Below are 13,967 nucleotides of genomic sequence, written 5' to 3'. Positions count from 1 at the left end.
TGTTTCCAAAAATCAATCAGTTAAACATTGACAACATTTGGTTCCAACAACAATTGATTTTGCTCTTAGCAATCTACTTATTGCGAAATGAATTTTTTAACAACTTTATATCCAGAAGTGGCCCTTTATTAATTTTTATGGCGCTATGTTAACTCAGCCAATGTTCATGCCACCATTGACGCCATACGGTCATATGTATTGCAGAAAATAGTCAAAAATTGAACTGATCGAATAAACCATGTAATTTGTAGCCGTGACGGACATATGTTGGAAATTAATTTGCATAAATTGAATCATGACATAAATGCCATGAATTATCTACCAGATTATAATAAAAAAAATTTCCTTCTATGATATCCTTTATTTAACAGCTTCTTTAGACTTAATTTACATATGTTAAAATAATGCTACATGAGTTAAGTATAATGACAATGAGGTTAGTTACTTATTTACTTAGCCATTACAGACGTGAGTTGTCCTTGGTCGCGTCGAGTAGCCGTCTGCGAGTATCGAATCAAACACCTTTCTAGCAGGAGCACTTTCTGCCATTCGCACGACATGATCATGCCAGCGGAGCTGCCGAATTTTTATGTGCTTAACTACCATATGTCCATGTTGTGGTATAGCTCAAATAGCTCATCGTTCCACATAAATTGTGTGGAAAATACTACACTGACGGGTATTCAGGCTAATAATATCAATAACATAGGCATACGCAAGCAGCGCTGCACTTTTGTAGAATATTGTACCAGTACGATTGAAATCTGCTGCCCGAATTATCGTTTTCAACTTTAGAATAAAGTAGCCACAAGGAGTCACTCTGTCTGAAACCTAGTTTGGTATCAAATGGCTTGGAGAGGTTTTTCCCGATTCTAACGGAGTTGGTGGTGCTACGCAACATCATTTTACATAACCGTATAAGTTTTCCTGGGATACCAAATTCAGACATAGCGGAGACATAGAGAGTGCTTCTAGTCGTAATGTCAAAAGCAGCTTTGAAATCGACAAATAGATGGTGTGTGTTGATTTGTTTTTCTTGGATATTCTCCAGGAGTTGAAGCACTGTAAATATCTGGTCTAGGGTGGATTTGCCAGGTCCAAAGCCACACTGATAAGGTCCAATCAATTGGTTGACGATTGGCTATAATATTTCACATAGTATGTTTGTCAGAACCTTATATATAATATTTAGAAGATTGATCCCGCGATAGTTGGCACAGTTTTCAGGATAACCTTTTTTGTAGATTTGACAAAGCATACATAAATTCCAATCGTTAACGCGAACGAATCTTGGCTGCCACAAGATATTTATCCGAGTCGATGTTGGCTCCTAAGATGTTCATCTAAGACACTGGAGGTATGCCTTTCGTCTATCACAACGTGATCAATTTATGCTAAAATCGGGTACTACTAACCACCAAGTTTCTAGCCGCGGCGAAATCAATCAGCCTTTTTCGATTTTCAGAAGTTTTTGTATGAAGGCTGATTTTTCTGACAGTAACACTAAAGATACCTTATTTATCTACCTTCGCGTTGAAGTCTCCTACAACGATTGACGTCATGAACCTGTTCATTCAAAGTTTCCTTTGTATCTTCATCTTTACCATCCATCGGGGCATGCACACAATTTAGAGTGATGTAGAAAAATTTTGCCTTAACTCGGATATTGGCAAGCCTTTAATTTATTAGTGTAAATATGAAACCAAATTTCTTAACCTTTAGCTTTGTTGCATGGGAGCTGTAATATATGTCACAATGTTCTCATTTAAAGCATCCTTGTCCCGTCTATCTCATTTTCTGGAGGGCGCTAATGTCAACCTTATTTCTTGAGGATATTAACCAATTATATAGATTGGGTGTGCAGAGAGTATACCCCCTTGGGAGTATCTCTGTTTACGGGTCTTTATGCTGCTAATAATCTCATATATGCTTCAATAATTTTGTCAGTTAATAACTGACCGATAAAGTTAAAAAGTGTAACATCAACATCCTGACGCAAGAGTGCGCTTGCTATTGCACTGTGATATATTCTTAAAAGCTCCTTCAATATCTGCAAAAGCAACCATACAAAATTCCTTTACTTTGAAAGACTTTTCAATGGTATGAGTAAGGGCGTGAAGCGTTATCTCCGTAGATGTTTGCTTAGTGTAGGCGTGTTGCTAGGGAGCGTGGTTAGATTTATTATTTCAAGATTTATTGGTTCTAGAGCCTTGAACATAAAAGATGAGAGGCTAATTATACGGAGTTCATTTGGGCTATTATGAGAGTTTTTATCCCCCTTAGAAATAAAAAGAATGGCAATCTTCCTTCCCTGAATTGGAACATGGTTAAAGATAAGACAGTGCTCAAAAATGGTCAAGAGCCGGCTGTGTATTTGACCCAGGAATTTTGGAGCCCAATTGGATGTATACCATTCGAACCTAGTAATTTGTGGGGCTTGAAACTGAAAATGGCCAATTTAAATGTCTGTAGGTTTAATTGATAGACTATCCCGGGAAGTAAGTATTTAGTAGTAAGTTTCGCGATTCATTACTAGTATTATACCAAGTCCCACCTGGCTTTTTGAGTGACTCAGAGACAGATGGGTTCTTAGATGGAATTTTACGCACTCTAAAGGTTTCAGAGCCACTAATAACTTCTTAGCAATATTATTGCCAACTAGTCCTATTAGACTTACGTGATTCTTTGTTATATTTCTGCAGAGAGATCTTGAAATCGGGCCAGTCATTCTCGTTTAAAAAATCTCCTGCACTCTTTTCGCAACAGATCTAAATTTCTATTCCACCAAGGTGGATCACATTTCTTACCAACTCGAGTAGAAGGATATGCAAGGAAAATTAAGCACTGTCGTAAGATCTTGGATCTGTTTGTCCAGATCATTAGTATTCGTTGAGAAATTACACAAAATATTTGTCAGATATCAGCTTATTTACAGCTGACTTGTACTTTGACCAGTTTGTATTTTTGAGGTTTTTGAAAGTATCCAAACTGGGGGTACTTTTCATTTCTTGACAGACTCAAGAAATTTGGCAATAGCGATGGTGATATATAAGACATTACATATAGAGAGGTTATTACGAAATATAAAATCAAAAACTAACTCACCACTTTCATTTGACATCGCTGCCTACAATAAAATCCACACTTAGTCTCCTAGCGTCATTTGTCAGCTTTGTCAGGATACCGGATGGTACTGCATCATGATCGTGAGTCAAATATATGGAAACTCCCCATTTTTTGACACCGGGGTTCCGCAATACTTACTGCGACAGTTGAGATCATCCGTGGACAAAAGCTCACTCCACAAAAGGACACTCCACTTTTGGAGTGTAGTGTAACAATTTATTATTAAGACTGAGTTTAGAGTTGTGATTCTTTGGAGTACAATTCTTTTTATTTAAGATTTAATTGGTATCTTTTGGCTTCGGTATGACTTTTCCACGTGAGGCTTCTATCTAGATGAATTCCCAGATATTTCACAGAATCTGATTGAGTTACGTCCATATTATTGATTTTAACTGCAGGGCATGTTTCTCTCCTTAGAGTAAAAGTTGCTTAAATGCATTAAGTTTCATTCAACTTGATTCTATCACTATCTGGTGATATCATTATCACCAGATTGTGATTTAGAGAAATTTGTCTTCCATAGTTTTAGTATACTCGGTGTATCCGTAACCAGACCACAATTTTAACCTTCACAGACTGGTGCTCCAGGTTTAAAGTATTGAGTCAGTTGACTGACTTTTTGGTTAAACTTATGGGCATAATTTCTGTTTCTACACACCTCGATTTCCTTTCGCTTACATCTTTTTTGTTCTTGATTCTTTGGTCTGAAGAGGTACCTCTATTTCTTCCTCAAATCCTGATATTGTTCGGCTTGCGTTATAGTTGACTGCAGCGTCATTTGACGGGCCGCGTTCTTCGTTACAGTAATTTGGTGACACTTCTCATTGTATCATTGGTTTTGTCATGAAGAGCGTTAGATGGTGAGGATATCCGCAGTAGTATGTAGGCAGTGAGAGATATTCATCTGTTATCTACTGGTACTGTCGGGATAAGAGAATTGATAAATGAATTGGTTTTAAAATTTAACGGTGAAGATTTCGGTTGTCTCTTGTGATCGCAACTTACTGACGTCAAGTGTTTTTATGAATGGTTCATCAAGTAGAATGGAGGCGCCTTTTCTATAGATGATTCTAGGTGCATATTCGTAAATCATAGTCCATTTGTTGTTTGCGGAGGTCGTCCATAATCGGTTTCCAAGTCCGAGGCATTCTTACATCCTTCACTAACGGATACATTAACGTAACGGATGCCAGACGCTGTGTACAACTCAAATTTAAAGTCTTTGGGATAGGGCTTGCTTTACTCTCTATTAGTTCATTAGTCAGCGGTTGTCAGGCAGTTATCCAGGGAATATATTAGCGACTCTGAAACTCATTAGCAAATGGCGTGATCAAAAACTTTTTCAGTCATTCACATAAATGACCGCTACAGTTTAGCATTCCTTAGCATTACATCTTAATAAACGATCAATATTTTTTTTAGCAAAATTTACACAAATGTAACTAATTACTTTCCTGGGCCAAAATTATGTAAGGAGAATACCACATACGCCGTATATAGGCTCGTACAAAATTGTTAATAGAATCGATGGTAGAGTGTGCAGGATTCAAATTAGTAACAAACAGTGAACATGTTAATAGTAATATTTTACTTGGCATTCTTTGAAGCAGTCACTTTACCAAAATCGTCTTCTATCCTTTTTAGAAGTAATAATTAAATTAAATTACTTCATATGCGTCACCAGTGCCAGTAAATACAAATCAAAAATTTTTTACCGTTTAAAATTATTTTAGATAGATAATTATCCTGCATCATCCAGCATTAACATAATTTTCTTCGCAACAACGCGAACTTCGAACGTAAGCAACATCATTGACAACTTAGTCTTTTGCTTTTCTTGCTGTTTGCCTCTGTGGGTTGAATTAAAATTATTTTGTTTTATATATTATATATTATATTGCATATACAGAGATTCACAGAGATTAGAGATGTAATGTAAAACCATCCGTTTCCAACTAAGGGATTTACGCCATGATATCGATGTGCACTTACTCTAAAAATATTTATATCGCACCAAATTTTATTGTGTGTAAGCTCTTCCAATTTTTTTTCGGCATTGCTTGGCAATATTGTTTGCCGCAAATTTCCCCGAAATTTGTGCAAGCGCTGCGTCACAAGACTGATTAGTAATGGTCGTAAATAAATTATATGTTGTAAAAAGAGGTTTGATAGTCGCAAAAGTTTTTAAAATGTTTGTAATAAATAAATTTATGTAGATGGACGAAGTGAAGATGTTCATTTGGACAAAATAACATCGCGGATTTCAAAATTATGTTATGGGCTTCATATGGATTTTGTAGATCCGGTAAGTGAAATGAGCTTTTGGAATATTTTGAGTTACATTCAAAGTGATTGTTTGCTTATAACCACTTATAAATATGCCTTATAATATAACATAAATAAATAAGTCTTATAATATAACATAAATAAATAATATTGTGAAATTGGATGCTGTGTTTGTAATGTTATATTAAATTATTTGTAAAATTATTTAAAGTATATAATTATTATAATTTAACTATTATTATTATGTAATAATAATTATTATTATGTAATAGTAATTATTATGTAATAATTATTATTACGTAATTATTATTATGTTATAATTATTATTATGTAATTATTATTATTGTGTAATTATTATTATGTAATTATTATTATTATGTAACAATTTTTATTATGTAGTAATTATTATTATGTAATAATTATTATTAGGAATAGGAACGAACAGCGCTTTAGCTCCCAGCGGAGCGGAACATTGCGACCGGATTGATCTTTTGTGCTGCAAACAGACCCTAACCAAACAGAATGGATTAATTATTATTATTATGTAATTATTATTATTATGTAATAATTTTTATTATGTAGTAATTATTATTATGTTATAATTATTATTAGGAATAGGAACGTACAGCGCTTTAGCTCCCAACGGAGCGGAACATTGCGACCGGATTGATCTTTTGTGCTGCAAACAGACCCTAACCTAAACAGAATGTATTAATTATAATTATTATGTAATAATAGTACTTTACAAAAAAAATCGAAATTATTCTGTTATGTATTAACTACCCCCTACTTGAACTGTGAGAACTGTTCACATAATTTATGTGGGATATTCAGACTGGATTTAGTGATGTAGTCGGCATTTTCTTTCTCCCGTCGTTTTTTTTTTACACATATGTATATGAAAAATATTGATCAATTGCAAAAATGACTAGGATTCATTTAACAATCTTATTCATGTTAGTATTGTATTTTTAACGCAAATATATATATATATATAGGGTTTTACTTTACTTTTTTGAAAACTTTTAAATCAAGAATATATCCTCCGAAGCTTTGTCATAATTTGCGTTAATTTAATCCATTAATCATACAATGTAAATTTTAAAAATATCATTTAAACAATAATATAAATATTAATATTATATATATTTTTAAGAAATTTGCAACTACTTTTCTAAATCAGTATAGCTTTTATGAATTAAAAGTCTGATTCTTAGTCAGTATCGTTGCAGACTAGACATTAGTACAGTCATATCAAAAATTAATGTTAAACCATCTTGTTCTTGAAAGGTTTTACAATAACTGTAAATACTTGAACGATTATGCAATCTATATATCTATATATATAATATAATATTCTATATATATATAATATTCTCGTAACTAATATTCATCAATTTTTATTTCTTGTTCTGTTCATCTGCCCACATTAATTTAATAAAATTTCTATAATCTTAAAATGTAACTGACTGGTATCTGTCTGTCCGTCCCTTATAACGACTAGAATTTAAAAACTTATGTAGGATTAGTCTTTTTTGTAACAAATGATTATATCTGGTATTGTTTAATAAATATTTAAACAATTTTTATTTGTAAATTTTAATTAAATAAATAATTGATATTCTATAAATGACAGTAATTCTTTTTTAGGTGAAAATCACAGTACAAGTTATAAACGGGATTTACTCTGGTGTTACTACTCAAGAGTTGGATAATTTAGCTGCAGATATTGCTGCAAGTACAACAACAACTCACGTTGACTATGCAATATTAGCAGCGAGAATAGCTGTTTCCAATTTGCACAAAGAAACTAAAAAATCTTTTTCTGGTAAATATTCTATATTGGAAAAAATAAGATGTATGTATGTATAAAAATAGTTGAAAACGGTTTTTTTATATATATTTATTCTGGCTATAGGGACCTATGTAATAATAATAATAAAACATTTAATATTTTTTATTAAACTCAATATTTCAACTCTCCTTGAGAGTCATCATCAGGATTACGATTATAAGTTAATATTTTTAAAACTACATGCACGTCCTTCTCTTTATTCTATCGTCTATATTGTGCAATATAATCGTAATCGTAATCCTGATGATGACTCTCAAGGAGAGTCGAAATATAGAGTTTAATAAAAAATATTAAACGTTTTATTATTTAACAAGCAGGGACCTACAGCCAGAACAAAAATATATAAAAAAAACATTTTAATAACCAGGTCAAAAAATAAATTCAAAAAGTTTAATAGTTAAAAACTTATTGAGTAGAAAGTATGCCGTTTGTTTGCAATTGAGCAAGAAAACAGATAGACGACGTCAAACAGAGTAGAGATATAGTTGGAGTACACGTCCAGCAAGTAAGTAGGGAAGCTTAAAATTTATGAAATGATATGTGGGTGAAGTGAATAAGAAGCCAGATCTCCACAACTTTGGCTAATGGAGAAAACATAAAAATTTGTCTATATCAGGGCTATCCAGACCAAACACGTTCGCGGGTCAATGCAGAGTCCAATGCAAAGGACTGGAGAAACAAGTACATTCGTACATGACCTTTTTGGAAAAAATTTGCGTAGTTGCAATAGATTAGAAACATGTCGCGAACGTGCTTTGAACAGCTTTGGTCTATATGAATAACTCATGGAAAGTTTACTCGGTTTCAATATGGGAATTATTTGGCTAATCTTCTGTGCGTTGGGGATGAGATGTGAGCTAAGCAAAATATTTAAAATATGAGTTAGAACTAAAATGTCACGTAGTGCGAACCGAACACCTTGAAAGCTTTAAGCAGATTTCATTCTAGGTTTTTGAAATGTTTTTATTGTCTGCGAATCTTAAAAGAAGCAGGAACATTGTGTACAAGAACTTTGTAAAATTTTTATACACATCGCAAGGGTTTAAATATTGTCATCCCATTAACATTTATTTCCTTTCTTGTTTAAGCGAAAAGGGTTAAAAATTGATTTAATAGTTGCCCACTATCTTCCATTTTGAAAATTACAATATTTTCAACGTTCCTTCCAATTATTACAGCAATGAATGTCCAACTTTTTATTTACTCAATTTTTTTCCTACAGCGAATCGGAATTCGCCTAAATTAGTTAGGTATAGTATACGGAAATCGTCACGTTCTTGAGCATACACAGCGTCCCCAGAAAAATTTGACATCAGTATTTGAATTCTACGAAACTGTTCCTTTGTCTTGTTTAAATCAGAGGCCAAAGAAGAAATATTGAAGCTACATTCAGATATATTGTGGAAAATATCCCAATTTATCTTTTTAAAATTTCCATAAGTATATTTGTCAGCCTCTACAAAAAACGGTCGTCAGTTGAGATAAAGATTGTTATGAAGGTGTGCTCAGGGCATATATTGCAATATCGACTTTCCAATGAGGTTAGCAGAGAGGTGAACTTGCGCACTAAGACATTACTAAATTAGGGCTTAAAATAAGGATTCATTGATCAGGTGGTAGGTTGACAAAGTACTGAGAGTGGTAAGCATTATATCATCTAATACACGAAGTTCGCGAAAAATATCTGGGAAACAACTATATAAGGACACCATACTTGTTGCGATGATATAATCTCAGGATAATTTATAGATGAATGTTGGCCAAAGTATCGATTCAGGCAAGAACTAATTGTTATATTTATTGCAACAAATAGAGGTAGAATTCTTAAATATAGCTCTAATGCTATATATATAACACATTGTCAAGTGTTCCTGATTTTGTTTAGAAAGGCAAACTCCAGTTAGCTATTAGTGAAGACAGGTAAATTCAATGTACATCCAGCTGCTTTTAAAGCCGAAAGGAATGTTTCAACTGTTAAACTAAACTTCAATTAAGCGTTAATTGCATGTTATTGTATGTTATTGGAGAAGAGCAGTGGTAAATAAATACTACCAGCGTAATTTCCAATGATCCTTAAAAAATAAAGGCATCCGCCTCCACAATGTAATAGAGTTAGAAAATAGTGAATATATATGCACACCTATGAATAAAATAAATAAATGGAAATTAGTGCATTTATTTTAAAGTAAATTTATTAATTTGAGATTTACACAATTATTTTCATTTAAGACAGAAGGTTTTTGATGTCTTAAAATAAATTTATATTCACTTATTGAAAATTTTATTTCATACAAAATTTTATTCTAGATGTGATAGATGATCTATACAATCATGTTAATAAGGAAACAAAAGAAAAGCAACCAATCATATCTGATTTCTATTATGAAATTGTTAAATCAAATGCGGATCGTTTAAATTCGGCTATTATTTATGATCGTGACTTTGGTTATAATTACTTTGGATTTAAAACGTTAGAACGATCGTATCTTCTCAAAATAAATGGGAAAGTTGTGGAAAGACCCCAACACCTGTTGATGAGATGCTCGATTGGTATACATGGAAATGATATAGAAGGAGCAATTGAAACTTATAATCTTCTCTCCGAGCGGTACTTTACGCATGCATCGCCAACTCTGTTTTCCGCTGCCACTAGAAGACCACAACTTTCATCGTGTTTCCTGCTTACTATGGTTGATGACTCCATTGAGGGTATTTTCAAGTCAGTTGAACAATGTGCTAAGATATCGAAATCAGCTGGAGGCATTGGATTAAATATTCATTGTATTCGAGCTAAAGGCACTTTTATAACCGGAACAAATGGTGTTTCAAATGGATTAGTACCAATGTTAAAAGTTTTTAACAATGTGGCAAGATATGTTGACCAAGGCGGTGGTAAAAGGCCTGGAGCTTTTGCCATTTACCTAGAACCTTGGCATCCCGATATATTTGACTTTTTAGATCTTAAAAAAAACACTGGTAAAGAAGAAAACCGAGCTCGAGATTTATTTTATGCACTCTGGATTCCTGATTTATTTATGAAACGTGTTGAAGCTAATGAAAATTGGTCTCTAATGTGTCCTAATAAATGTCCCGGCTTGCATGAAGTTTGGGGTAAAGAGTTCGAAGACTTATATACAAAATATGAAAATGAAGGTAAAGCAAATAAAACAATCAAAGCCCAAGCACTTTGGTTTGCCATAGTGGAAGCACAAATTGAAACTGGGACTCCATATATGCTATATAAAGACTCTTGCAATCGCAAAAGTAATCAACAAAATTTGGGAACTATTAAGTGCAGTAATTTATGCACAGAAATAATTGAATATTCTGCTCCAGATGAAGTTGCCGTTTGCAACTTGGCGTCTATAGCACTAAATATGTTTGTGACCAGTGAAAGAACTTATGATTTTCAGAAGCTTAAATATATAAGCAAAGTTGTGACTAAAAATTTAAATAAAATAATTGATGTCACCTATTATCCGCTGCCCGAAGCAAAAAAGTCAAACTTTCGCCATCGTCCTATCGGTATTGGTGTGCAGGGTTTTGCTGATACTCTAATTTTGATGCGTTATCCATATGAAACTGAAAAAGCATTTTTATTGAATCAACAAATATTTGAAACAATTTATTATGGTGCTTTAGAAGGTAGTTGTGAGTTGGCTAAAGAATTTGGGCCTTACGAAACTTACGAAGGAAGCCCTGTAAGTAAAGGTATTCTTCAGTATGATATGTGGAACAAAACTCCTACTGATCTCTGGGATTGGTCAGAATTAAAAAGCAAAATTGCACAATATGGTGTTAGAAATTCTCTTCTTATCGCTCCAATGCCTACAGCATCAACAGCTCAAATATTAGGAAATAATGAATCTTTTGAGCCATATACATCGAATATATATACAAGAAGAGTGTTATCTGGTGAATTTCAAGTTGTTAATAATCATTTATTAAAAGATCTTACTGAACTGGAACTATGGAACGACGAATTAAAAAATTCAATACTATTGAATCGAGGATCGATTCAAAATATTGAAGAAATACCAAAGTTTTTACGTGACGTATATAAAACTGTATGGGAAATTCCTGTTAAGGCTATTATAAGAATGGCAGCAGACAGGGGTGCTTTTATTGATCAAAGTCAGTCATTCAATATTTATGTGGCAGAGCCAAATTATGCAAAATTAACTTCAATACATTTTTACGCATGGAAAGCTGGATTAAAAACTGGAATGTACTATCTAAGAACAAAACCAGCAGCTAATGCTATTCAGTTTACTGTGGATAAAAGTAGCCCTGATGCTACTGACATAGAAAATCCGATATTAAATAAAAATGAAGATTTTGCTTTTCAAAACGTTAGAAAAATGGCGGATATAATATGCTCACTCGAAGATAATTTCAATTGCTTATCATGTGGAGCTTAGTGTTAGTATTTGAAAATATTTTGTTATAAATAAAAAATGCATTTTGTATTTTTAAATATTTTTGTTATTTTATTTAATTTTTTCGAATGTATATATATTTTTATATTGAATTAATCTGTGTTATGTAGCAGCCCTTTAGTGGCATATGTCAGACAAATCTACAGTCCAAGGCATCACATGTTTTGTTTAAGACTTTTACAATAGGCATCGTTCCACAACCGTTAAAGTGTTAAAATTCTTTAAACTTACTATAAAAATGATGACTGGTAGATGTATTTGAACATTAAGGGGATATAATGATCGATATAAAAGTCACTGTATGGTGAGGTATTTAGTCAGGCGCGAAGGCGCGATTACTTCTTCAAAAATGATGAATTTGCGATACAAACCATCAAGTCTGCTTGCTACATGCATATGGTTCCCAATTTGTTTTAGATGTGGAAGACATATAGCTTCAACAGAATGATGTGTGTCCTGTTTTTAGTGATGGGATTGGTCACCAAAATCATGAAATTTGGCAAGATCAACTTTTTTTTCGATTAATTTTTGGTGTTATACACGCTCAACCATATAATTTAATGTTATTATATGTACTTTCGGTACCTTTTAAGTGTGGCAAAAGACAACAAGTTACTGGCTTAAAGTGGCTAATTTATACGCAAAACAACAACTCTACTTACTCTATCTAAGCACCCAGTTGTGAAGTAGTCAAACATTTTAGCGTCTGTAGAAAAAGCGATAAGCGAATTATTGTTCCTATAAACGCATAAAATTATACATTTGATAAATTTATATGAGTAGATGAGTATATGCTAAAAGCATAACACTAACACATAAAAAGAGTAAAAACAAAAATAAACTTTTAATTTTGTTTAATATAAAATTTGTGCGTATGTCAAAACTGACCGATACGACAATCATTACCATCCTTCATTGTTGGTGAGTGCACTCATTGATTCATACCCCTTGAGTATATGACAACATCTTATGAGTAGTTCTGCGTGTACACTACTCAACTTAGACTCTTGTGACGTTGATTCATTAGCACTGGCACTTGTAGAAAATACTTATGAATCATTTGTGCGGTGAGTGTGAGTGCGTATAAGTAACGTATGACAAAAATATTTATACTCACTTATACTTAAGTTTTATAAGTATACTGTGTAAGTATTAAAATTATGATAAATTATTATTATTAAAACTATTGTCGCGAAATCGTTGGTATTGCGGCCAAAAGCGTCCTATTGTACCAAATTTCAGTATTAATTACATAAGCTTTGTGAACAAAGTTCAAAACTAAATCTAGAGAAGAGCTCTTAATCTGTTCTAAGTTTCTTGTGTGCGATGTTAAATCTGGACAGTTACAAAGAATATGCATAATAATTTTCTCATCTTCGAGGCATAATTTGCATTCCGAATTAGCAGATAATCGACCCCAAATTACCTTTTGAGAATCTAAAAATTTTTTTTCTAAGAGTAAGTTTTATCAGTGCTTTCTATTGTCTAAGCCCTGAAAAGTCTTCTTAGTATACCAGCCGCAAATGATTCTCCCACTCCTTAATTATTTGTTTTGAACTGGCCCAGTTTAACCCACAAAAGGGTTGAGGACTTGTTAATTTCCGAAAACTCCCCTGTGACCCGGAACTCAATAAAGATTTACCTTATTTCGAGCTGCAAGTAACTGTAGAAGCTCTTAACATTTGAGAACCTGTTTCAAAAGTTCAACACGATAGAGTTTCAAGAGCAGTCTGGCTGTTAGAGTAAATAATATTTCTCAAGGCAGACAGTTTTTTATGATATTGGATCTTACGTATAAGTTAATTGTGTGAATTTCAGCTTGAAGTTACTCGGATATATGCCTATTGCCTCCGAAATTCTAGTGTTAGGCCCATATATACCAGCACCACTACCTCAATCCATTTTCGATCTGTCTGGGTACCAAACTAAACGTTTTAGGTCAAACTGTTGGCCTTCGTTTTCCACGGTGAACGTGATGGTAGGTGTACCTCAAATTTTCTGTCAAAGCGGTAGAATTTTGTTATATAGTCATCATCGCACAGAGGTTTTTTATGTGCTCGAAATGTTTTTAATATTGTTTTATGACCGTAGTCAAGACAAACCTTGTTCATGTGAAGTTTTAATCGGTACACACTAAGCGCAGCCGTGGATTGCATATGTATATGCAGAGGTGTTAGCCCAAGTACAGCCTCAAGTGCTACACTTGGACTAGTCCTCATTCATTAAGAGACACGCAAGTCTCTGAAGCTTCATGCAAACAG

At 33.2% G+C, this 13,967-nt stretch overlaps 1 protein-coding gene across 1 annotated transcript; it reads left to right on the top strand.

Moving 5' to 3' along the window:
- The first annotated feature begins 5,093 nt into the window (after positions 1-5,093).
- Positions 5,094-11,697, top strand: LOC119690168 (ribonucleoside-diphosphate reductase large subunit). The gene is made up of 4 exons (XM_038105166.1): positions 5,094-5,289; positions 5,343-5,431; positions 7,063-7,240; positions 9,575-11,697. The coding sequence occupies exons 1-4, from the start codon at positions 5,256-5,258 to the stop codon at positions 11,686-11,688; spliced, it is 2,415 nt and encodes an 804-aa protein (XP_037961094.1). The 5' UTR covers positions 5,094-5,255; the 3' UTR covers positions 11,689-11,697.
- The last annotated feature ends 2,270 nt before the right edge of the window (positions 11,698-13,967 follow it).

Source organism: Teleopsis dalmanni, chromosome X, assembly GCF_002237135.1.
Source record: "Teleopsis dalmanni isolate 2A chromosome X, ASM223713v2, whole genome shotgun sequence".
Taxonomy (NCBI): domain Eukaryota; kingdom Metazoa; phylum Arthropoda; class Insecta; order Diptera; family Diopsidae; genus Teleopsis; species Teleopsis dalmanni.
The sequence above is the reverse complement of the archived record's forward strand: the minus strand, read 5'-3'. Positions and strand labels throughout refer to the sequence as shown.